Below are 26,818 nucleotides of genomic sequence, written 5' to 3' on the forward strand. Positions count from 1 at the left end.
AAAGAAATATATGAATGTGTATATATATAATTGTTTAAAAATAATTATTTATAAAATATATAAAATAAAATAAATTTCTAATACACTAAGAAAAACCTGAAGAACATCCAGAAAAGAAAAGAAAAAAATTAATAAATTATATTAACGAAGTTTTAAAACTTAACAAAGAGGTAAATTATGAACATACACATTAAACAATTTAGTTTTATTGTTTATTTCAAGTACTTTGAAAACTTAATCACCCAACAAAGTTCAATACCTCATTTTCTAAAAATTACACATCAATGTGGATAATGCTTTAAAATTCGATAATAAAGAACCATTATATCAACACTTGTGTAAGATTTGGCAAAAACCAATAAACCATAGTTCTCACAATGGTACAAAAGATGATAAAAAAAAATGATACCAAAATACTAATTTTTTTCAGATGCATGAGATATGAATGCATTAGATAGTCACTAACTTTCTATACTTCACGTTGTTTTACCTCATTCTATAAAATTAGTTCTTGTGCTCATTTCACTGTGGATTTGTTTGACGTATCTCATTCCTTGTTTGTCTTAAATATCGTGAAGTGTATCTGGAAGTCTGAAGCTTATGGCAACCTCTGCCGTTACCAAAAACTACAGAGAATGAGGACGTGGAACTAAGAATTTTGATCCATTTGTAGTCGGATGCCCTGGAACACAAATCAAGGGTGAGGCATCCAATAATTCTCAAGAGGCTACGCAAGAACAATGTGATGGTCGTTATAGTATTTTGTGTCATGAGCCAACGGCCATCTGTGAAGAGATCACCATCTATGTTCAGAATTTGGCTCTGTTGTAGAAATTTGTCTAAATATTTCAAAATAAAGAAAATTGGATCACCTCCTTGCAAGACGAGTATCGTAAACCACATCTCCTCCAAATGTTGGTCGTGCATGAATTAGTGAAAAGGTAGTCAGAGTTTGTCAGCTTCTCTATTTACTTGTGGGCCGGCAAAGAGGATGATGTTGAAGTGTCTGTTGGAAAAACCAAGGAGAAGAAACAGAATGAGATTGAGGACACAAACTTTGAGGATGGGAAAACTTCAGGTGAGACCCTAAGAAATGCTCAAATTACAAGTTGTTGGTGATTTGTGCTTCTTTTAAAATAACTTGCAGGAGTTTTTCTCATGTTATGTAATCGTATGGAAGAAATGATGATATTTATGTTATGGTTGTACTACATGGAAATGCAACAGGTGATTTACAGAATGTCTACACTCACTAAAAAACTACAAAGTGCAACGTTGTTGATCTCAGTTTATTGAATGACCCTGCCGATTTAAGTTAAATGGATCTTTCTGGATTCCTTTTTGATCTTGAAAACATAAACTTAGCTGCTTATAATTGACATATGCTTAGCTGCTTGCAAAATTCCTTGATTCGTTAGGGTGCATTTTGTAGCAGTTGTAGACATGCTGCTGAAATGATAGGATTTTCTTTTGGTTTCTTTTGGTGTGTTCCATGTGTCTTCAGAATTGAAAACAACGTGTCAAAAAAACCAAATAGGATTGGGAGCTTCTTCATTGTGAGAATGACTGGGCTCTCTTGTTATTATCTGAGAGCAAGTTTATTGTTGTGCCAAACTGTACAGTTATTGTTTACGTGTTGGGGTTTAGGTATCCTTGAATTTATATTTGCTTTGGCATGTTGGAGCTCCAAGCAGCACAAGCATGCTTCTCACGATTAGTTCCATATCGTGAATGAATCTCGAGGTATGTTGCAGCAACAACGCGACTCAAAAACCATCAAGAACTTGCTTGCCCGTAGAGCTTCGGAAAAGATCTGGTAATTTTTCGATGAAGATGTAGATGAGAATTTTGATGACAAAAATTGACAGGGTAGTCCACAACGCATGTTGAGGCTTTGGAATGTCACGGGTAGTGATATTTTCTGTCTGGATATTTACTTGAAGGTCTCGACATTTGCAAATAATTTTCAGTTGTGCCGAAAAAGGTGAGTTGAGAGGCCACGAGTCTGCGAGGCGGGCAAACATGGCAAGTTCTGGAAGGAGTTTGGAAAGGCCATCAAGGTGGGCATCATCGAGTTCAAAGTTAGTGCGGACCCACAGGTGCATTTTCAATTTCGGTAGAACCTAGCGAAATGGTGTCAGATTCTTTCTGTCACATGGTTTGAACTCAACATTTTCTCAAGTTGTTCGCTGAGCGGATGTTGCATTTGTGCAGTTCTGGATCCGAAATCAACGATGATCCAGTGAAGTTAATTCGTCACCTCACATACGGCAGAATGAGACGATGCCTTCGGAGGAGGTAACTGATGGTGCAGATGACGGTGTTACCGTGGAAGCGCTTTTTTCAGACAAGGATGAGCTGTTTTCTTCAGAGTTAAACTAGTAATGAAAAAAGATTGTAAGGGTGCTTCAAAGCACACATCTCTCTAGAACCAGCACAGCACGACGACCAGGTCCGTGAGGGGTATCAACGACTCAGGAGAGCGCTGGACGAGGTCTATGAGGGGTATCGATGGCACAGCAAGGGTGTAGACATCCACAGCAGCAACACGACGGAGCTCATTCAACAGCAGATTGTTTTGTGGGTCGGCGGAGAGGTTGAAGAACTTATCAAGAAGAGAGCGGAGTTATTGTGATTTTAATGTCGTGAATCGCTGCGTGAGCTTATTGCGATCTGAGCCCTTGATGTGAACACCGCTTGTTGTTCTGCAGAGCCTCGATAGGATTTGTACGAGTGCCCAATACAGTTGGAATAAGCCATCGGTTGTGAGTCGGTTCATTGTTGGAGGGCTTTGAATTATTTTTACGATCAATCCTTTGGATGAGCGAATCTTGGAGGGGAAATCCTTAGGTAAGAGCCGCTTCATGTTAGCTGGCCGACAAGCTTAGGATTATCGAGATCGGATCTAAGAGGAATTGTTGGCAACGATTCAAGGGTTGAGTGGTCCACTGCCTGTGCAGTTTGGATCACGTAACTTCGGAGGAGCAGTTCTGAGAGCTCAATCATTGGATTGCCGTGAATGTTTTTGTTGCTGAAGTGGTTTGAATTCTGGTTCCAACAAGTTATAAATTGTCCAGATCGGAGTATTGAGGTGCCTGAAGCGGCTGCTGGAGTGAAAGGAGGGCATAACCAAGGGATCCAGTTTGACAAGGTGCAGTGTAGGTAAATGGTTGATATCAACACAAGAAAAAAGAAAATACTGAAGCTTGTGTTTCTGAATTGGTAAGAACATCTAGTTTATGATTTTGTTTTGTTTTTATGTTATTTTTTAAAATTTTATTATCATAATTGTTTTAGATAAGTTACTAAGATTAGGATTACAGTTTGGTAGGATTTGGTAGAAGTAGGATTTTTGACTATTTTTTGGAGGGTTATTGGAGTTCTTTTTGGATTTGGGTAGGCTACCTCAAGGTTCATATAGAATTTGTTTATATGTTAATAGCCATTAGGATTTTCTTAGAATTTGTTAGGATTTTGTATCTTATGATTGTTAAGATTAGATTAAGTGGAGAGAAGATGATATCAATTGAAAGAACACAAATTTGATGAAAAATTTATGGCACTTATCATAGAATTAATATACAACCCTGTAGATTATACTATCATTATAATTCTAGCTTCTAGTATTGGATAGGAGGAATTGAAATAATTAGACATAAGGGATAAAGAATTTTTTTTACAACCATGAGTTTTTTTATTTAAAAATACTTTTTTATTTGAAAAGAATGTAAGTCAAGAGGATTTTTTTTACCTAAATTTTTAATCTTAATCAAAACTAATAAGGTCAACTAACACAAAATGCTAAATAGATAAAAATACATTAAACTAAAATAGACTATATCTATTTTATTTAATTTGACATTTAATGCCTATCACATGACATACATTTACATATGCATTTTTAAATAATTATTATCTAAATCATGAAATTTAGTGAATATTTGTCACAAAAATATAAATTTATTCTAATAGTTATCTAGGTAATATAAATAGATAGAAGTAGATAAAAATAGATTAATTTCATAATATCTTGTAAAGAAGCTTTATTACCATGGTTTCACTTTTGTACATGTTTATAGATAATTGATAGATTAAAAACTTGACCAATAAATTAGCCATATATTGCATGTATTGGTAACTTGTGATATAAGCTAATGATATGGAGTACATATAAAAAACTTGCTTTGCAAGTTAAGATATGTGTCTTACAAATTAAACACATGTTGGAAATCCTCTAGAACATTGCCACATAATTCTTAGATAGATAATATATATAGAAACAATAATAAAGTCTTCTTCACTCTTCTCAATTTTTTTCTTACTTCACTTAGTAGTTTTTTATTTAAAAAAAATTCAATAGCTAAAATCAAGTATAAGATGTACAACAAAAAAAATCTTACAATTGTGGATTCATTTCAAAAATAGCACCATTATTTAGAAGGAACTTTTAATTAAGTCATTATATATAAAAATTATAAGAACCTTGAATATTTTATATCAACATATATTTTGAATTGTCACAAAGCCCATTGGAGCATGTCTTTATCAAGATTTGAATTCAAGATTACTTATTGAATAAGAATCAATAAGATTTGTTAAATTCTCTTTTTAGATGATCTTATCTTGCATCAATAGAAGAAGATGCATTTTTTTTATCAACAACAAATAATTTTCTAAAAGCCAAAGCAATTTTAACTTTGCGTAATGAAATCAATATTAATTGTTGATTCAACTTTTCTTAAGCAAGTTCAATCAAGTATGTCCTTAGATCCTCTCGTTTGTGATAGTAAGGAAAATTCTTCAAAATCTCATGATACTTCTAGGTTTGAATTCAAGAATAATCTACTCTATTTAGAGAATCACTTTTATATTCTAGAAGGTGAAACATGATTACAAGTTTTTCAAATTTGTTATGACTTCTCAATAAACATGACATTTTGGATATAACAAGACTTTGGAATTAGTATCTATAGATTTTTAGTAGCTTCAAATACAAAAAGCATTCAAAGATTTTGTATAATCATGTAACATTTTTTTAAAATCAAAAAATCCTTATTATCTACCTCACATACTTTTTTTAGATATTTCTTATTTTAAAACAACTATGGTCTTTCATTTCTATAGATTTTATCATAGATTTTTTAGTCTCAAATTTCTATATCTCTATATTTGTGATAATAGATTCTTTAATCAAGATGGCACACTTTTTACTATGTATAAAATCTTTTCCAAGTAAAGAAACAATTAAGTTTTTCCTTGACAACATCTATTACTATCATGGATTATCTAAAGATATCATATTAAATAGAAAAAATCAATTTATATTAAGATTTTAGAGATTTTTTTTTAAGTTTTTAAAGTTAGATATAAAACTATTTTTGACTTTCTATCCTCAAATTGATAGACAAACAAAGCATGTAAATCAAGTTTTCAAGAAAAATTGGAAGTGTATCATCCACTATCAACAAGATGATTGAACAATTCTTTTGCCATGGGCAGATTTTTTTATAATAACATAATATATTTTTTTACTCAACAAATACCTTTCTTTGTTAATTATGGTTATCATCTATAACTTGATATTTTTGACTTTTCAAAACTTGATAATCTTGTAACAAAAAAATTAGCAAATTATTTATCTAAACTATATATAATAATGAAGGCACATCTAAATGAAGCTCAAGAATGACAAAAAATCAACATGGATTTCTATTACAAGGAAAAACCTTAATTCTATATTAACAATAAGATATAATTACTTTCTCATAATATCAAGACTATTTGCTCTTGTGACAAATTGGATTACTACAAACTTGTATTATTTCTTATATGTGAATAAGTCAATCTACTTGCTTATTAATTACATCTACTAGAGTCAATGAAGATCTATTTTATATTTTATATGTCTTTTCTTGAGCCATATAGGACAAAAAATATTTGAGGAAGAAAACAAATGCTACTACCTCCTATAGAAGTGGATAATAATCAAGAGTTTGATGTGGAAGAAAGATTAGACTCAAAGAAGCACTAAAATAGGTTGGAATATCTTACTCATTGGCATAGATACGATATTAGTGAACATATATAGAAGTCAGCAAAAAATCTTACAAATGCAATAGAGAAGATTAAAAAAAATTATCAACAACATCTATTAAAATAAAGATGAAGAATCAAGTAATTTTTTGCAATGTTCAATGGAGATTGCATTCTATCTTTTATCTTTTATTGTGAATTCTTTGTATTTTGTGACACTAAAAAAATAGAAAATCTACAACTAGTATATTCAATTCAAGAACCATCATTTATTGACTTATCAAATGAGACATTATGATTATCATAGCCTTCAAGAAGACGTAATTGTGATGAAGATATTTATAAATGTCATGTTTTCTTTTGAATAAATTACAAGATACATAATATCTAATGCATTATATCTTTAATTTGGTGATTTTATTATAAGTAGGAATAATTCTTGATGGTATAACAAGTATTTTGTTTGAAAGAAGTTATGAAGGCTTCAACAATGATCAAATAATAGGATAATCTTTTCACCCTAAAATAAAATATTATTGATGGCTAAAAGAACCTATCAACTACCTTCAAAGGAAACAATGATTAGAATATGTGGCCAATATAATGTGTTGCATCTTAAACTTCATCAACATGTAATTACCAAGGTAAGTTTCTTATATGTATGCTATATTGTTAGCTTGTATGTATGCTATATTGTTAGCTTATATGTATGCTATATTGTTAGCTTATATGTATGCTCAATACAAATTAAGACATATGTTTTACAAATTAGACACTTATTATAGGTCTTATAAAGCATTGCCACATATCTCTTAAGTAATTAATAATGTAAAAACAAAAGTAAAGTGTTTTTCACTCTTATGAATTTTTTTCTTGTTTCTAATCTAGTTTTAAGAGTCATTAGTTTTTTTGACTTTTGAAAATAGTCATTTTAGTTTCTTTTATATATATATATATATATATATATATATATATATTTATCATCTTTTTTTGAAAAAAGTCTCACTTATTTATTTGCCTTCATCAAATTCTTATCCTTGACAATATTTAATCTAATAAATATTTAAACAAATAGAACATGAATGTAATGTTAACAAAGAAAAAAATTATTGTTTAAATTTTTATTTCTTAAGAATTTAAAAGAATAATAAGAATTAAATCAAATATTTTCCATGATTAAAAAATCAATGAATTATTTGATCTTTTGTTCCTCAAGCACGTTTTGAAATGTAATAATGGAAGGATATAAAAAGCTAAAAAGATCTAAAAGAGGAAGTAGGATAAAGTATATGAAGCAAGGGACCAAAAAATAGGTCAATTTTTTGTATTATAAAAAAACAAAGGTAAAAAATAAGAATAAATAAGCCTCCTTAAAAATTCTTTAAGAAGTTAAGAATGTTGTAATACATTCTTACAACATTTATATTATTAAGTACCTTAAAAACAAATTAAAATTCAACATGCATCTATTGTCTTAAAAATAAAATAAAAATAAAATAAAAAATAACATGCATCTAATATCTTAGAAAGAAATTTGAATTCAACATGCACCTTATACCTTAAAAGAAATTTATATATACTATATTAGTATAAATATTAGATATTTATATATGCTATATTAATTTAAATAATTTTTTAATCTTTTTTAAAATTAAAATTATAAATTCACACTTTTAGTTCATTTCAAAATTTTAGAAAATATTAGAATTTATTTTATTAATAGTTTTATATTAGATAGTATATTTTATGTTTATTATAAATTTAAACAAATTTTATAATTAATATTCTCTCACATCATTTTTTGTCCTTTGAAAATATTTCGGTTCCTAAATTTTAAAAACTTTTAGAAGATCTTTCTTCAAATATTGTATAAGTGGCATAAAGAAAATAATTACCCTATAAAAATTGAAAAATTTAGTAAAATAGTGGCTTCTATGTAGTTGTGATTTAGTCTTATGATTCATTAGTCTTATTGAATTCTATTAGTCTTATGATTCAATTATGTTACTAATTTTTTTTTAAATCAAAATTTATAAGTGAAATTAATTATTAAAATTATATATAATACTTAATATTTAAATTTCGGTATTCTATAAAACTTAATAGATAGGAATAAGTTAATTTAACCTTTATATTATAACATCACTGAAATTACTATTGAATTAGTGAAGCAAAGTCTCTTTGCATATAAATCATCTTATAAAATTTTAAAAAGTATGTATTTATTAAATTATATATTTAAATTTTAAATAATAAAAGAATTATATATCATATATTTTTCAATATTGATTATTATGACAAGACTGATATTAAGAGTATGTATATGATTAGCATATATACTACTTAAAGTATTTATACTTAACTTTAAAATAAAATAAAATAAAGTTTTCATTTTTAAAAATATGATGTCTAAAAAATCATAAATATTTGTAACTCTAACTTATTTAATTTATTAGTAAAAAATAATTACTCTTGTAATTCAATTAGGAATTCTGTTACATTTATTTGTAGAATCAAATGTTTCTTCTTTATAAATTAATTGAAGTGATATTTCTTGAGATTTAAAATTCTTAACTTACTCTAATGGTTTGTTATATTTCAAGTCTTACATAATCATGTAATGAAAAAATATTATTTTTCAATGAAATCAATCTCATACTATTATTTTTAATCAATGAAATAAATTGTTATCATATTTATAAAGGTTTGTACGAAGCTTCACCTTATATATAATTGGTACAAACTTTTATAAATAATTCTAAATTTTATTTTTTTAAAATAAATTCATTAATTTTATTCTTGATGTTTTTTGAAATTTAGAAACTTATTACTAGCCTGCATTAAAAGATAATATATTAAATATATTTTAATTTTTATTACCTAGTTATTTTCTTAATCAACTTTATGTGTGTACAGTATATATTCTTGTATATATGTGTTCAATTGTCAAACTACAATACTTACAATTTAACAATCCTCTTACTTGGAATATTATAAATCAGCATTTATTAATCACCATGTTATTATTTTATCTCTAATTGTATGAAACTTGAGTGAAATTTAAATTCGAACAATGGTTGGTTTAACCACTATCTCATCTATTGATATGTATTCAAAATATTCATTTTTTAAAATTTAGTCGATTTTAATAAAATACAACATAAAGTCTAAACTTGTAGCCTTTAGTCTTATTGATTCATATACTTATATAGGTTTTTGATTGGTCTTCTTTAGTAAAGAAATATATTTAATTGAATCAATTACATCAATCCTGTTGCTTAATTAATGTTTTATGAGCTTTTATTTTCCGTTACAAATTTTCAAACACATTCCTTTAAATGAGCATATCTCTTTTGTATGTTAAAATATTACTAAAAGACTATTCTAAAACTACAACCAGTAGTAGAAGATTGAAGCTGTAGAAGATTATCCAAATCATAAATCAAAACATTCAGAGAAGATTACATGATTTCTTTTGCTCTACATTTAATCTTTAGAATACAACCTGGCAATCATAATAATATCTATACATCATGTTTTAAATAGTTACTTATTATCATGTTGAGTTTCCTTCTAGCTATAAATATCAAGAATATTTTTTCTTATAAGTTTTGTTTCTCTACACATTCTTTTATTTATAGCTACTTCATAGAAAATGTTGCAAAACCACTTTAATGTAAGAGTGGTTCTCTAAATGTCTCCATATTTTTCCTTTGGACAAATTTCGCTTCTCGCCAAATTATTAAATTGTTAACCACCATTATTACATATATAACAATTTGAGGTAAATATTTAATTTTAATTTTTATCTTATAGTTATTCGATCCAACAATGATCTCACCACTTCCAAAAACATTGTAAATGAACCAACATTTTCATATTATTTTCTGAAATAAAGAGTTCATCTTTAACAAATTATATCAGTGACTTTAACTCTGATCCGAATGATGCAAAGGTCAAACAAGGAGACATTTAAAAAAATTCTCTAATTGTTCATTAACTTTGGTGTTCTATTTAAATGGTTATTACATTAAAAGACTTATCCAATAGAAGAAGTGATACTGTGCTGGCAAGACGACATAAAACTTGCTAAACAGAGTCAAAGTTGTAAAATTTACCAGCAGTTCGAGATCAGATTATTGCAATGAAGCTCCAAAAACTGATCCCAGTGTCGAAAAGATCACGAAGCCAGCTACCGAATTCAGGATATTGATGGTAATAAAAACTGCTCACACAATCATGGTCATTGATTAACACTTCTGGTTACCGACATAATTACCGACAATCGACACTTAAATTCGACTAAATTTTCAAACCACCTTCATGCAGTTTTTCCTTAGACAAAAACGCCACAAGACAATTGAAGCCCATAACGAAGCCCCTTCACAACACAGTGGTGATCCCTTTCCGAGCAAGGCATATTCAATGCAAACGTTTTGTTCTAAAGTTGCGAAGAGCGTTGCACTCCGCCCCTTCTACTCGAGCCAAATATCGAGCTCCGCGGCTTTGGAGTGATCGAATCATCATGGCACATTCTAGTCACTCAAAAAGGCTACAGCGTCATATCCGATCAAATATTCAAGTACCCACTGTACCTTCTTGTTGGTTCTGAAGCAAACAAACACCAAGGTGCTGTTATTCAGGCCTACAAATACATACAACAGAGACGATTTCGCATACCGACAGTGCAGAATCAAACTATACTCTATGAATTCAACTAGAAAGCAGCAGCAGCAAACATGCCACCCAACTGGATCTTATTGATTGCTGCCCCGAATGACACAAGTCCGGGTTATCTTCTTACCTGTGCCATCTCTGCAACCTTTAATAACAGCTCCATCGACACAGTGGATGCTTCCCGAAACAAACACTACGCTGCAACTTGTCACAGAATGAAGATATTAGCATATCTCAGAAATCAAAGCACAGCTACAACTCCCTCGGCAAGCTTGAAGGCCAGTCCAACAAATTTGAGACAGAAAAACTAAGAAACTGCACAATGTACGCACCTCCCATGAGCTTTTATTATGCACACTGAGAAGCAGTACCGCCTATGAAATTATTTATATATATATATATATAGGTAGGATACACGAATGTGGTGACTAGGAAAGTGAATTGAAAGGTTACCACTGATAATTTGAACTCAAAATAACAGTCGGATGTGAAGACTCCAGCAATTTGTGAGATGATTTCAACTTGACAAATGTGCCACCACAAACATCAACTAATTACGGAAAGCGTAGAAAATGTCAGAACATGCTAAGCGCGATACGTCGGTAAAATAATTTTTTAAAATAGAATAAAAAAATCCACTTTTGAATCAAATATATGGTAAGAAATCAGATCCTTAGCAGGACCACCTCCAATTCTCCACTTGGGCCATTTCTTAGTCATCCTCAGCATTTCCTGGAGATAACCCTGGCAGAAGAGGACAAAAGCATGGACTTCACATGAGGGTGCTTTGACCCATTCAACATCCTTTTACAGACAGTTTGTAAGGAAGCATTAGATTAGGGTTGTGGGTCGCAGGGTATTAAAAATGTTTTTTAAGGAGTACTCGTTGTTCAATCCATCTTGGATGGATTAGGACTTTCGCAACATTCCATGTGGTAATGTTTTGAATTTGTTCCCAAAAGAATTGGCAAATGTTTTGTTTAGAAGTTTTAATTGCAAGCAATGGTGGATCCAAATTTGCAAAATGGTAGGGTCTAACATTGGAATGGGTGGGAGAAAAATGATAGAAGAATAGAGTAGTCAATGAGACGGTATCAATATAGTATTTGTTTTTAGAAGAATCTAATTGTCTGGTGGGAAAGGCTGAAGATGGGCATGATTTTCAAAGAATATTGATTGAGAATGTAAGTAGTAGGTTTAAAAAGTCACAGGTTTCACTTGAAGTATGCCTCCAAAAATTATACTTTCTTATTTTTAGTTATAGACAATTCAAAGACAACAATGAAAAAGGTGTATATATTTGTTATTAGAAAGACTTGTCTCTAATGAACTAGTAGATTGTAGTTTCATCCTTTGTAGAAGATGATCACCATAATGTGAATATAATTTTTAAAAACTAATGGACTTTGGCATAAAGTCATTAAATAGAGTTGTTGGTATTATAAAATAATAATATTCATTATAATAATTTTAATTTAAATTTAAAAATATAATCAAGAATTATTTAACACATGTGTGTATGTAAAGCCTTGGTTGTTATTTTTCATTTAAAATTCTTTAAAGTGTAAATAAATATTCGTATAGTAATTTCAATGATCAATCTAGGATAGAAATCAGATAATTTTTTATTATATACAGTTCTTGTAGTTATGTTTTCTAAAATTTTAGAAAATAAGTTGCAATAATAATATAGTCAATATCATTTACAAGGCACTTCATACCTCAGCAAGGTGAGAAGATATAATTTTTAAACATTTTAATTGGTTAAAATTGGCAATCCTCCTTAAATTGGCTTGATATTTTGAGAAATAAGTCTAAAAATCTTAAATAGAAACAATAAGATAGAATCTATTTTTTTCCTAAATGGCATGAATAATTTTTATCATCTATAATTTCCATAGGGTGCATCTCAAAGATATGGTTTTCAAATAAACTTAGAAATTTGTGTCAAAAATGTATAGTATAAAGTTAACTTCAAAAACATCATATATTTAAAAACTAGGAAATTAGATATTGAAGAGATATTTATCTTATGACATGATTCTCTGTGAAACCCTCAATAACTTTTTAGTAAAAATTATCACAAAACTTTGTGTGTAAAGTTACAAATAATTGATAAAACTAAGATAATGGAAAAAATATTTGTTATATAATTTGTGGTAAATGCATATAGAATCTAAATCCGAGGAAAAAGTACCAAAAAAAACACAATTGGATATGATTGATAAAACTATAAATTTTTGCAATACTATTTTTCTTATTATTTCTAAAGATTACTTCAGAATTCTATTGTAAATGCTAAGTAATTGCCTGAGGTTGTAGAAATTCTCCTCAAGAGTATTTTAAACCGAGTGAATGCAATTTTGGACAAAATTTTTCATAATTCAAATTAAACACTATTAAAGATATAAAGGCAAGACATCAAGCTATCAATATTTTTTTAATTATTGAATTAAGATAAAAATTAAAAAAGATTAAAAAAATATAACATATAAATTGCTTCAAAACCTAAATTTAAAAAAATGCCATACATCTATTCTTCTCTTTTGATATACAAGATAGTATCTAAATCCTATAGAAACTATTACAAAAGCTTATAGAAGATTATTAATAATATTTTGTAAAATATTACAGAAGATTATTAATAATAAACTTGGAAGTTTTTGGAGGTTTATAACAATTTGGAGATATTGATACACAATCTAAAAGATATTGATATTTTCTACAAAATTCTAGATAGTACATAAAGTCATATTTTTATGGTAAATCTATAATAAATATTAATTATATTAATAATCTTGCAAGCTAACTGTAGAATATAAATAAGTCTCCAAAACAAAATACAATAATATTATCATTGGTAAGATCACACAATTCTTATATTGATTTAGAATATATATATATATATATATATATATATATATCTCAAAATATTAAAAAAAAATAAAAATTATATTCCTATAAGAGTAAATTATAGATAAATCAAGTGAATGAAAATAATCTCAGTTGAATTTTTTGAATTTTTTTTCAAAATGAAAATAACAACAACCGTTTTGACCAATCTAATAATATGAAAACTTTTCTTTTATTAAAAAGTTCTAATTTTGATTATATTTTCATTAAAACTGAGAAATATAGAAAAGTAATAACATCAACATAGAAAGCAAGTTTATCGAAATGATTACGAATTCCTAGAAAGTAAAAGTATTTAAAAAATATACATATATTTATACATAAAATACAAATGTAATAATTTATTCTAATTATTGATACATCTAAGATAATTATGAAATTATAAAATAAAAAATTATCATGTATTATGTATTTAAATATATTCTATTTGTATATAATTTTATTTATATGAAAAGATAAAACTAATATAAGTAGGACTAAGAATATATATTTAAGGTATTAAAAAAATTCAAGGCTTATAAATAAACATATAAAAACATTAACAATTATGAACTCAAGGTATAAATATTTTTAATGCACATAAGTAATTGTGAGCATTTATAACAATATTTCTATAATAAAAATAGAATATTTTTGTACAAACCTCTCAATTCTTATTTTTTTAGTTCTTTAAAACAAATTACTAATCTAAAAAGTAAGATAAAGAGAAAAATAGCTTCAAAGCACAATATGACAAAGATTTTATTTCTATAACTTTCAAAGATCAAGAATACATATCAAAATAACGAAAAGAATAAAATTCTAGTATTAAAATAATAATATTTTTATGTGTTAAAATTCTCCATAATAACTAAAATATAAAATTTCTTCTTAAATGTTGGTAGCATAATAAGATGTCAATGTAAATGTTTCTGCTAATGCATAGATATCAAATAAGACCATACATTATATGATTGAAAACAAGTTAGATAATTTCTTAAAAAAAAACATAAATTCATATTAGAAAAATATTATTATTACTATTTTTTAAAATTAGGCTTTTGTTGCAAATGAGTGATATGTTTTGTAAGATTTCATTTAATAGTGTATTTTACCGCAAGAAAATATATTTTTAATTTTTCAATATAAATAATTAAATATAAGTATATATGTATATATATATATTAAAATATAGATACACACATAATTATTTAAATATTTTTTTAAAAATATAATACTCATGTTATTGTTATTACAAATGAAGCAAAAATAGGCTTTCAAACACATCAAATAAATATCAAAATTTTAATAAATTATTAATATATTTGAATATATGAAAAAGATGAAGTAATCTGACAAAAAAAATTCAAAAAACCCAAGATCTTGTACATAAATTTTAAAAGACACCATTTTGTAGTGTCAAGCAAACAACAAGAATATGGTATTAATACGTTAGCACTATCTTTGATAATGACGATTTAAAAAGGGGATAGGTGTATACTTATTTATTTCTGGTACAATTAAAAAAAAATTAAAAAATAGAAATAAAACTTTAATATAAATGATATGATCAACTAGCAAGTAATGTAGAAAAGATTGATTGGCTAAAAACCAAATTTAGAATCAGTACAAGATTGATAACCTTAAAAAGTTACACAATTTCTTTAAATCGTGTATAAAGAATTTATTTCATGGGCTTTAAAAAAAAACAATAAAAATGAGTGAAATTACTATTATAATTATTCAATATAAAAATTTATATACTTTGTAAAATATCTTTTAGATACAGAGTATTTAAAGAATAATTTATGAAGATAAAATGTATATATATATATATATATATATATATTTATTTATTTAATTTTTATTCAATATGAAAATAAATTCTCTTATTTATGTAATTTTAGAACCTACTGTATTTTTTAAAAATCTTAAGTTTCAATATTATATCAAAAATTTAAATAGAGAATACTAATTTATTAATTAAAAATTTAACTAAGAAGTATTTTTTAAAAAATATTATTAACTTATTTATATAAAAATACATAAATGATATACATATTATAAATTTACAATAGTATTTGGATTTAAATTTTTTAACTATTGGCAAAATAAAATCCTTAAGGATGGTAGTGATGATTAATAAATAATGCAAATTTTTATTTAATTATCATACAAAATTTTCATGAAATTTTTTATTTACGGTCAAAATAAAAATAAATATTAAAAGAAATTATGATTAATTATAATTATATCCTTAGTAAAGTCAACTATAAAATTTCTTATACCAAGATAATCATTGTAATGATCAAGCTAAGAAAATATAAAAAAGTACTTTCTATATATAATAAATTAGCTTAAAAATAAATAATTTATTATATCTATTTTAATTTAATATTATTCTATTCTTTATATTTGCTAATAGAGATTAAAGAAATCAAAATAAATTAATAGTAATTTAAAAAACTAAAGCATTTTAATATTAAAATTAAATATAAATGATGTAATTTATAAATTAAATAAAATTAAAAACGTATTCAAAGTTTTAAAAATAAGAAATAATTAGAATTAAAATTTTAATATACAAATTTTATCTATTTATAAAATTAAGAGATATAAAAAAATTAAATTTTTCTAAAATGAATAACATCTATTTTATACTTATGAAAATCATATAAATTTTATAGACAAGCAAATATAATATTTATGAGGTCAATATTAATGGATTAATATTTTAAAAAGATAAATAGATAGATGAATAGAGTTGGTTATATAATTATGGAAGGTATACCAAAAATATATGCATTCTTTGATTGAAAAAAATAATTATGTCACAAACATACATAGTTACTTTAATAATTATTTAGATAATATAAATAGATCAGTATAGGTCAAAGTAGATAAATTTGATAATATCTTATAGAGAAGTTTTATAGAGGTGATTTCACCTTCATATGTGCTAGCATGTAATTGATAGGTTGAAAACTTTGCTAATAAGTTAGCCATGTATTGCACGTATTTGTAGCTTGTTGTACATGCCAACCATGTAGTGCACATATAGAAAACTTCTCTTATATATATATATATATATATATATATATATTATGATTATGATTTAATAAAATTATTTTGATGTATGTTTTATTTTTGATCAATTTTAGCATATGCCTATAGATCCATCTTTAAGCCAAAGTTGTAATTGGATAAAAGACTTAAGTTCAAAAAAAAGAAAAAAATTATTCATTTATATATCATGTAACAACATCTTTTAAATAGAATAACATGCTTGTTTCTTTGCAATATTCATAATATTTGACTATAATACCAATCAAAAATATGCAAAAAAATGTTAATTATGACTACCACATATCTATTAAATAAGATGAAAAATAACTACTTTTTAATTAAAAATATAATTGTGTTGTGTAATATAGTTGATAGACTTTTAAAAATTGTATGTTGTCACTTCTTTAATTTTTAAGTATATAGTGTATACACTATATATTGTAAAATCTACATAAATAAGTAAAATAAATAAATTTGAATATCTTACAAAATTAATTCTATCAAAGAAAGTTATAAATTTTAAAACTTAAAATTAGATATAAATAAGGTTGGGATAAACTATTGTTTCCTAACATTTTAATTCATAGACTACAACTAACAATATTGAAAATAAGATGACCATTATTTATAACTTTAATCACAAAATACAATGATTTTAAGAATTGATATACACCATTGAGTCAAATCACTTTATTTATAATTTTTTAAAATAAATTGATTAATTTTAAAGCACTTGTGCATTTTGTATAAGAACTAAAATTCCAAATTAAACTCATATAATAGGCAATATGTAACTTTGGTGTTTTGGATTTATCATGTTTAAATCTATCAAACTTAAAACCGTTAACATATTAGATATTGAGTTTAATGAAATTATTAAATTCAAAATTCAAAATAAAATTATTTAAATAAAATGAGAATTAGGAAAAAAAGATTAGAGCTTGAAATCAAATATATAAGACACTTAAAAAAAAAGACAATACAAGATTTAAAGGCAATAACAATTGCAATCTAGAAAAAGTAAAGAATCAAGATTTATAATAACATTAATGTTTTAAAAAATTAAAAAATTAAATTAAAAAATATATTATTATAAATATATAATTTTATAACTATTAATTTTTTTTTAAGAAATATTAATAAGATTACAACAAATCAATTGATAAAATATATTTAATTGCAAGATATAGTCTTAAATAAAACTTTAAGAAATACCATTGCTATAAGTTAAATTAATTAAAATAACTGGTTTCTTACAATAAATTTGAATATTAATAGTTTCTTAAACAAAACATTTCTAAATCAAATCGAATTTGTTGCAATAACATTTGTATATAGAAAAAAATCAAGATGTAATTAAAAAAACCAAAAACTACTATTACTACCAACCAAAAATTAATGAAATATTTATGTACATCAAAATAAGTAAAAGTAAAAGTAAAAAATAAAATATTTATTTTTAAATTTTGATTTAAATTAAAATATTAAAGATTAAAAAAATTAAGAAATTAAAGATTAAAAATATCAAACATACTCATGTTATTTAAGATGTATCAATTATTTTAGATGTACCTAAATTAGGATAAAAGCTCAATCTAAATTACTAATAATATGAAAAGTTAATTATTAGAAATTTAAAAATATATAAAATTTTAAATTTTAAAAATTAATTAACTAATGAGCTAATAGTATCTAATTCAATTTCATGTACAAGGTAAAATAAATTATTTTAAAAGACTATAAAATACAAGATTTTTTTTCTTATATCAATTAGCATTCTTAAGAAGCACATTAAAAATAAAACCTCTATGTAAAATATCTAGTGTGTTTAAAATAAATAATCTAAAAATATCTAAGAGTAAATCAGAAAATGATGTATTATTTGAAATTTTTATTTTTTTTAAAAAAAAAATATATATATATATATATATATATATATATATATAAAAGATCTTGTAGATAATACATAATTATAATATTAAATTTGAAAAATAAAATATAATAAATCAGATAAGCAATAGATTTAAACTTCTCGTCACAAATTTTAACTATCAAAAAATTACAATATAATACTAAAAAATACATAAAATATAAAATTTCTTAAAATATTAAGCTTATTTAAAATATTAATTTATTTTGAACAATAGATAAAATATTAAGAATTAAGTGTGGTGTTTAACATTTTTTTGTCACAGATGCATAAATTACTTTAGCAAATAGAAGTAACCAAAAGTAAGTAGAGTGTGTTAAATAAATAATATCTTTGTTAAGCAATGGTTATTTAAATTCATTTTGTATTTGTTTTATTTTTATTTTTTTGACTTTATCTCTTTTAGTAATACAAAGGTGCATTATTTTTTTGAAATTTTTGTCTTAATATATGTCTCTACTTGTTGTATATATATATATATATATATATATATAATAAAGAGAGAAAGTATTGTTGATACTATTACAACCAAAACTTGCTACCTACTCAACATGTTTGGATATTCAAAAATTCTATTCAATAACTTTGTTGTGCCATAAATTAATCATAAAGTATGAATTCTAAACTAAATATAAATAAAAAAATCAACACACTCTAAGGAAAGATGATGAATCTACATACAAATAGGTCAAGTTATCTGGCCCACCACAAAAGGCAAATGCAAGGATACAAGAGTAAGTTTAAAAAATCCTAAAGCTTTACTAAATTGTCTAAATCACCATAGCCAAGCAAACCCTTATGACACAAGCTTTTATTCTCTAGAATCACACACAAGACTTAACTTAACAAGATTGTCAAGTCAAGAGCAAACAATATATTTACATAAGTTATAAAAATATTATTAGTATTTAAAAGATAATTTAAAATATATATATATATATATATATATTATAAATAAAATTAAAATATATATATTTTTAAAATTATAATGATTAAAAATTAAATTAAATAGTTAAAAATTAATCAAAAAAATATTAATCCAACATCTCGAATTCATATTGCTCCACCCTATGTGATCTCCACATGACTTAAATTGACTAAAAAGTGTACTTTGATGCTTTTCGGCAAGTTTATTAGCCCCATATTTATTTCTAATATTAATCTAAAAAATAATAATAATAATAATAACTTTTAATATTTTTTGAACCCAATAAATAATTAAATAAATTTCACAAACACAATTATTTTAGTAGCTTAAGAACTTGAAAAGTTATTTCAATTGCCATATAAATATTTGTATTTTTAATAGAAATCTAATTTTTAATGACAAACTAAAAATAATTAAAATATTTTATAGAAAAACTTACAAATAGAATATAATATGGCAAAAATAACACATTAAAGTTACAAATTAATTAAGATTGATTAATATGGTATATAAATAAATCAAATAAATGAATAGAATAGGAATTAAAACCAAGATATAAAATATTATAAAATAAGCCAAAGTTTTAGAAAATACAAGAAAGAAATATCAAAATATTATAAATTGCAAAAATTAAGTTTTTCTATAGATAAAGGATTTTGAATGAGATTTAAAAAAAATTACAAGTCAATGAATAATTGAAAATTTTCAATCAAGATATTCTAAGAAAGTAGTATTATGATATTTTCTTATACTACATGTGTAATAATAATTGATGATAAAAGTATTAACATAATAATTTCGTATTCCAAATGACAATAAATGTTCAAAAGAAATATTATTAAAATAGTTCAAATGTTAAAATAATTGTGTGTATTTTTTATTTTTTAAAATATTTTTAGACATTTTTAGATATTTTTACTTTTATAAGAAGTATAAGTGTTTCTTTGGCTTAAAGTATAAATTTTATATATTTTTTTATTCATACTATTTTTGTCTTTTAAATTTATTTTTTTAAAATATTAGCTCAAAATAATTTTTAAAATGTTTAGCTTATGATTTGAACTTTCTTATTTTATAAATTTTATAATATTTTTTATTAATTGATATGAGTCTTTGAATCATACATTAGATTGTAATATATTAAGCAAAATTTTATGGTTATAGTGGTTGATAATTCAATTTCATTTAAAATTAATATATTTATATTGATTTATCTAAATCATATTAAATCAGCTTAATTATTTTCAAAAATAGTTATAAATCCTATTATTATATTAAATAAACTTAAACCAATTTTAAAGTATTATATATATAGTATGTTTTCTATATATCTATTAATTTAATTTCTTTTTATTTATTATTATTTTATAAAATAAAATTAATAAGCTTTTATAAGAAAAGATATTTAGTATATCTTAAATAATTTAAAATATGTAATTGAACAAAAACAATACTACTAATAAGTCAATTAAATCGACAACCAAATAATCTCATGATTTTTATAGTAGATTAGATAAAAATTAAGTTAAATTTTATTTTCTCTTGCGATTAAAGTAGATCTATTATTAATATTTTTTTTTAATTTTATGTTATTTTTTTAATCATACATATTTTTATTTATTTTATAATTTTAATTTTAATAATAGATATATTCTATCACTTCTATCTATCTTAAATATTTGATATGTTGAAATTGGTAGAAGTATGCACACTTGTAGTATCAAATCAAAATAATTATATAGATAGAATTAAACCTAAGTTAATATGCTTGGGCTTAATGTGCAACATTACTATTTCTTGTGAAGATAAGTACAAATAGATAGATAGATTGATAGATAGATAATGAGATAGCTATAAAAAAAAACTTTATTATAATTTAACATAAAATTAAAAAATAAATGAATAAAACTTTCAAATTAGACAAAGTATATTTTATGTTAAATTATAATAAAGTTTTTCTTATAGCTATCTCATTATCTATCTATCAATCTATCTATTTATGATATATATATTTATTTATATAGATACTTGTTAAAGCCACACCTCCCAATCCATCTCATAATCTATTTGTGCATGTCTCTTGTCTTCAATACCATTCCCAAACTTGTTCTTTTCTACCATCCCCACCTTATTCCAACTCCACACATTTCTTTGTGTACATGTTTAAGGATGGTGGTGTGGAATAATTAGGATTTAGTAGGTTTTCTAAGGTGTAAGAGTGGATATGGTAATCAAATGCAATAGAAATGTTGAGTGAAAATTAATTTAAAAATTAAATAAAATATTTAGGTATTCATTCTTTTCATTCAAAATGTTTAGAAAGAATACGACTCTTGTACATGTTTTGTGTGACAATCTTTTTTTCAGCATGAACTTTTGGCTAGTGTAAGAAAAAAGAACATAAATATGAAATTTTATTTATTTATTGATATACATAATTGAGATTTAATCAAAGATATTATCATAATAAGCCATGTGCATAATGCATTGGAATAGTTGTTGCTGGAGGGGAGGTTCTTTTAGTAAAGTACACAATGATGAGGCTTTTTTCCATTGTCTATCTTGGCAATTACATTCTTTACAATTTGTTTACTAATTATGGTGTCTCCCTAGCTTTGACTCTAATCTTGCTTGTACTTGCAGTTTAAACTCTCTTTGGCTTTGTGACTTGCACTTTTGTTGATTTTTAGATAAACATTGATTTCTAGGCAACAACCATCTATATATAAATCTCTTTATAAAACACATGGTTGAATGACTTAGCACAATTTTTGCTTTCTTATGATTAAACTTTAAAAGTAATTCTTTGAAAAAAATTAACTAATTTTTTACATATTTTTTGTAGCAACAATATAGGTTCAACTAGTTTTTTTTAAGATGAATTATCATATTGTAATTTTATAACTTAGACAAAAAAAAATAGAAATTTATTGTGACACTTAATACAATGTTTTTTTTTAAACCAAGGTATTCTATTCCTTAGTCAAGCATTGATTTGAAATTGTGACACATACAATAGGTCGAGTAAATTACCAATTTTCTTAAAATATGATGCATTACTAAAGTTGCACATGACTTAGTAGAAGTTTATCAACTTTAAACAGAAAGTCACAATCAATTATCAATTGTGCAAGATAGAAAACATGATTGACCATGTCCATCCTATCAAATTTTGGACTTACTAAACAGCATCCAACGCCCATCATATGCTTTCAAAAGACATCTATCCTCAACCATTTTCTTCCCTGCAGTTCATTTCTAATTTGAATAGTTTAACATGGAAAAGGAACAGTGCAAAAAGGGGGATCAGTAAGAGAATTCAACAAAATTCAAAACTGCCTCAATATTGTTGCCATGTTGGCAATGGATTACATGGAAGCCTTGTTATAATATAGGATCTCAATAACTATCGTGTCCCAATCTTAAGACACCTCTGTTTCATGAAAAAGTTTAAACTATGCTTGAATTATTTATAGACATATGGAGAGGATGTGAAGAATACAACTTTTCTCCCCCCTAACAAGCTATCTCTAAAAAACAAACGAACCCAAAAGTGACCCCCTTATTCAAGTCGGTGTTCTTTAAGAGATTCTCCATTGGCATCCTTCTCTGACGACTACTAAGTAGTAATGTAGAAGTAGTTCAAAAGGTCAAATAGGGTTTACATGGTGTTTCCAGAAGTGACAACTATCAATATACGGCATTCCGTTTCTGATTTGTTCACATGCACAATCCTGAACCGCATGAAAAAGATGGATCGAGGCATGATTTAGTGATGGACGAAGGGAATGGGTACACGAGAAAGCAATTACAACTCAGCTTGGTGAAAGGCGATGGACCCAGTCAATTGGGCTGGGGCCAAACATCCCCTAAAACGGGACCATGGTAATTGTTCTTCTTCATTGTATGAATTGATCTCGGGTAATCTTAACAAATAGTTTGATGTGCCCGCGCCTGCGGCCTACCGAGAAAATCGGCACCCGTGGCCGAGGGGAGCAGAGACCAAAGGGCCCTTGGCCGAAGAGAGTCCATTGGGCCTACTTATAATGTACTTCTAAAATAGAAAAATTCCTAAAATCAAATGAACATGTGAGAGTTGCTAGCTACCTATTCACGTCCTGTGAACAGCATCCAGGAGCTATTCTGCAGTTGAGTTGAAAGACGCCAGTCTGCCAACTGTTGTCGAAGAAAAGCATAGACATCGTCAAGGTCCATGGACATGGATGAACCAACACGAGACAAGTATTCTTTTGTGCACTAAACAGGTTACAAAGTTTGTAATTCAAGAATGCGCAAAATGGCGTTACAAGGACAGCTCAGCATCACGCACATGTTTGTACATCAAACTACATGATTACTCGGATCGAATTCAACAAATTCATCTACTACAGGATCTGCCGAAACTCTAAAGGTGTAAACTCTAAGCACATGGAATTTTCAGAAAGTAATTACAGGTATGTACTAGGTATCGACCCCATCTAAAATTCCATGCCTGGATGTCAACTGCAAAATCTTAAAAGTACAGTCCCTGACTGCTTTATTGTTACGCAGACAGCAGTGGGAAGGATTAGAAAAATCTACGCTCATACTGTTCTAAGATTCATCGTTTCAATATGGACACGAATACTGAAGAGATAGTACATCATGATAGCATAGACACTTCAAAGTTCGTGAACTTATGAATTAACCCTTCGCCATTGCAGTGAAACCGTTGGAGACTGGTTTTAGAGTTGGTAATCTTGGCTACTTCTGCGACTGCTTCTGCCATTTCCTCATCTGTTAGCTCTTCCTCTTCATCATCACTGTCACTGTCCTCAGTCCAGCTTCCACCTGAAACAAGGGGTGGATTGGCTTAGCTGATACACTGAGCAGACAACTGAATGAACGTTGGTCAATCGTTTCTTACTTGTCTACAGTATTAAACAGGAACAGAAAACGACTGCTGCAAACAGGACAGCTGAAAGAAACTACGGACAAAGAAATACCTGTAGAGCACACTATGTCGGCAGAGACGATTTCCCCAGTGTATGGAAAGTGCACAGGAGTCCCTCTCGAAGGTACTGAGTGACGAATGATGAAATCTCCATCCAAACTACATCGCAAGATACCATCAACACCAGTGACAGTCACACCGCGCACCTCCTCGGGCATGCCGCCATTTTCCTGAATCAACTTCAATACCAATCTTTTCGGCACGACAGCAATTACACCAGAGGTAGTAACGTTGGCACCTATTTCTTGACCGTTGCGGAAAACCTCGAACGCGGTGTCGTCGTCATGAATGATACAGCTGGTCCGCAAAATTGCACTCTGGACACCGCGGTAAGTCAGCACCAAGTCTTTGTGGCCAAACCCTTTCACGATCTTCCGGAGCTCAGAAAGCTTGCTAGCATTAGATTTGCCTTGGAAGAAAAGATGGAATCTGCGAATGGGACACAAAAAGATAAGAAACACGTAACATGTGCTCCTAAGCCAATGGGAAAAGATCAGAGCATGGTTAGACACAACTGCTACTCTCAGCAAAACTTAAAATGCACATCGTGTGCAGTCGGGTCACTGGGTATCATAAGAGTCACCAAGCCGAGAATCTTCACGTACGGGAAGAAAAAAAAAAAAAAAAAAAAAAAAATCGTTCACTTCTCTTTGGGGACCAGAACATTGCTTAGTGGAGTAACTGTTGGAGGAAGCTTAAGGAGAAACCAAAAACAGGAGGAAACAAGATAAACTGAACGTACGGGTCCACAATGGTCACATCTCCTGAGAAATGAAGACTAGTGAGGGAGTCGAGCGGAGCAGCCTTCAATGAATCGGTCACATTCAAGCGCCAGTTTTCCACTTCCACAGCCTTTGCAAAGCCATTCTCTGCCGCTCGCCATGCCCACAACGTATCCCGGGAACATAATTCTTGGTAGTGCTTATTCACCTACACGTTTCGGATGCAACTTAGATTAGTAAGCACGTAACAGGTTAAGACGATCCTCTAAGACACAATCTCCTACAGACTTGTAAACACACCGTTTCATAATTTTAAAACACGCATAGCCGCGGTCTCGAACACCAGCGAACCCAAGCCTCAACTACACTACATCAATGAATTACAAGCAAGGAAGCATATTACAGGACCGAGCTCAATGAGTAGAATTTTTCTGTAAAATGTGTTGAAGCGCATCTGCGAGAGGTCTAAAGATTTCAGCTGAGAAAACCATTTCCACAAATTCCCCGACGATACAATAAACACCAAATTTATACTACTCTGATGTTCGGTAAGCACCTGAGCCAGCCGGCACAGGTCGGACGCGGACAACGACCGAGTGATTCGCTCGAGAAGGCAGAGCTCCAACGTATCCCATCCTCCTGACATTTTTCGGGCTGGCTCAACAAGCGTGTCAGACTTCTTCGGAGTGCCTGGTTCGAAAGAATCAAGCTCACTACATTCTCCGGCGGTTGAACTCGTCCCTCCTGTCTTGTCGTTGACAGGTTTTTCAAACGCTCGTTCCCCTGAGGCGCGAACCCTTTTACTCCGGGGAGCTTCATCGTCCATTTCTCTACTTCTAATAGATGACCGAAATGCTTGGTTACATGAGGTAACCAGAGAAGCCATAGTCTCAGCCAAGATAGGCATATCTTTCATACCCCCGCTAACGAACACGGGAAATCGACCCCGCCAATAGAATTCACAAATTTGGTTGCACTAAGTCCCTAGGCCTTCTCTCAGGAAAGAAAAAAAAAAAAAAATCCCCCAGCGCCAGGCCACTCCACTTCCAATCCAAGACCGTCCTAAAACAACACCGAAATGCTCTTCGTAAAACTCCGAATTCCACCTCAACGCCTATCTGATGTCAACTTCAAGCGAAATTCTCAGCGACTTCAAACAACGCTCCTCAATATTCAGCAACAACCTCAAATCGCAAATACACCGAAACAGCCTAAAAAACCAGAACTAGTCTTGCACTCGCGTCACTGACATCAACCAAGCACGCTTGGAATGTGTTCACAAAGACCAGTCGTGTACCAGGCTTCGAAGGGGCTCAATAACTGCGAAGGGGAGACGTTGAAGCTTGCGGCAAGGAGAAGAATGGACGCTTCAAGGGAGGGGTGCAAAGGTACTTATGGGCTGAAGGAAAGCTTCAAAACAGCAAACTATGGCAGGCAGAAGAGGCCTCATTTGAATCGTACCAATTGGAATAGTATGTGTATGTGCGGGGGTGGGCCCGGTTCGGGGTCTACATCATCCAGATATGCCCAGATTCATTAATGGGCTTTTCTTTTACTATAATAATATTTCCTTTCCA

General features: G+C 27.8%; 1 protein-coding gene and 2 long non-coding RNA genes across 3 annotated transcripts; 1 reads left to right on the top strand and 2 right to left on the bottom strand.

The window, feature by feature from the left end:
- The first annotated feature begins 2,217 nt into the window (after window positions 1-2,217).
- LOC149989901 (uncharacterized) lies at window positions 2,218-4,084 on the top strand. The gene is made up of 2 exons (XR_016503402.1): window positions 2,218-2,850; window positions 3,078-4,084. It is a non-coding gene; the product is annotated as an uncharacterized LOC149989901 (long non-coding RNA).
- A 3,921-nt stretch (window positions 4,085-8,005) lies between these two features.
- LOC112294043 (uncharacterized) lies at window positions 8,006-11,014 on the bottom strand. The gene is made up of 2 exons (XR_002973213.3): window positions 10,838-11,014; window positions 8,006-10,258 (listed from the first exon to the last, which is right to left on the bottom strand). It is a non-coding gene; the product is annotated as an uncharacterized LOC112294043 (long non-coding RNA).
- Window positions 11,015-23,771: 12,757 nt separating this feature from the next.
- LOC112288877 (uncharacterized) lies at window positions 23,772-26,595 on the bottom strand. The gene is made up of 4 exons (XM_024533572.3): window positions 25,798-26,595; window positions 25,262-25,449; window positions 24,512-24,948; window positions 23,772-24,356 (listed from the first exon to the last, which is right to left on the bottom strand). Exons 1-4 carry the CDS (start codon window positions 26,155-26,157, stop codon window positions 24,169-24,171), a joined length of 1,173 nt encoding a protein of 390 aa, XP_024389340.1. The 5' UTR covers window positions 26,158-26,595; the 3' UTR covers window positions 23,772-24,168.
- Window positions 26,596-26,818: the final 223 nt, after the last annotated feature.

The sequence above is a fragment of the Physcomitrium patens genome, chromosome 1 (genome assembly GCF_059467195.1).
Source record: "Physcomitrium patens ecotype Gransden chromosome 1, ASM5946719v1, whole genome shotgun sequence".
NCBI lineage: Eukaryota > Viridiplantae > Streptophyta > Bryopsida > Funariales > Funariaceae > Physcomitrium > Physcomitrium patens.

Excerpts from the sequence above, each read along its gene's own strand:
- LOC112288877 (XM_024533572.3), bottom strand. The coding sequence starts at position 26,157 with ATGAAAGATATGCCTATCTTGGCTGAGACTATGGCTTCTCTGGTTACC. Across the intron at positions 25,450-25,797 it reads ACCTGTGCCGGCTGGCTCAG|GTGAATAAGCACTACCAAGA; the intron begins GTGCTTACCGAA and ends CGAAACGTGTAG. Across the intron at positions 24,357-24,511 it reads CGACATAGTGTGCTCTACAG|GTGGAAGCTGGACTGAGGAC; the intron begins GTATTTCTTTGT and ends CCCTTGTTTCAG.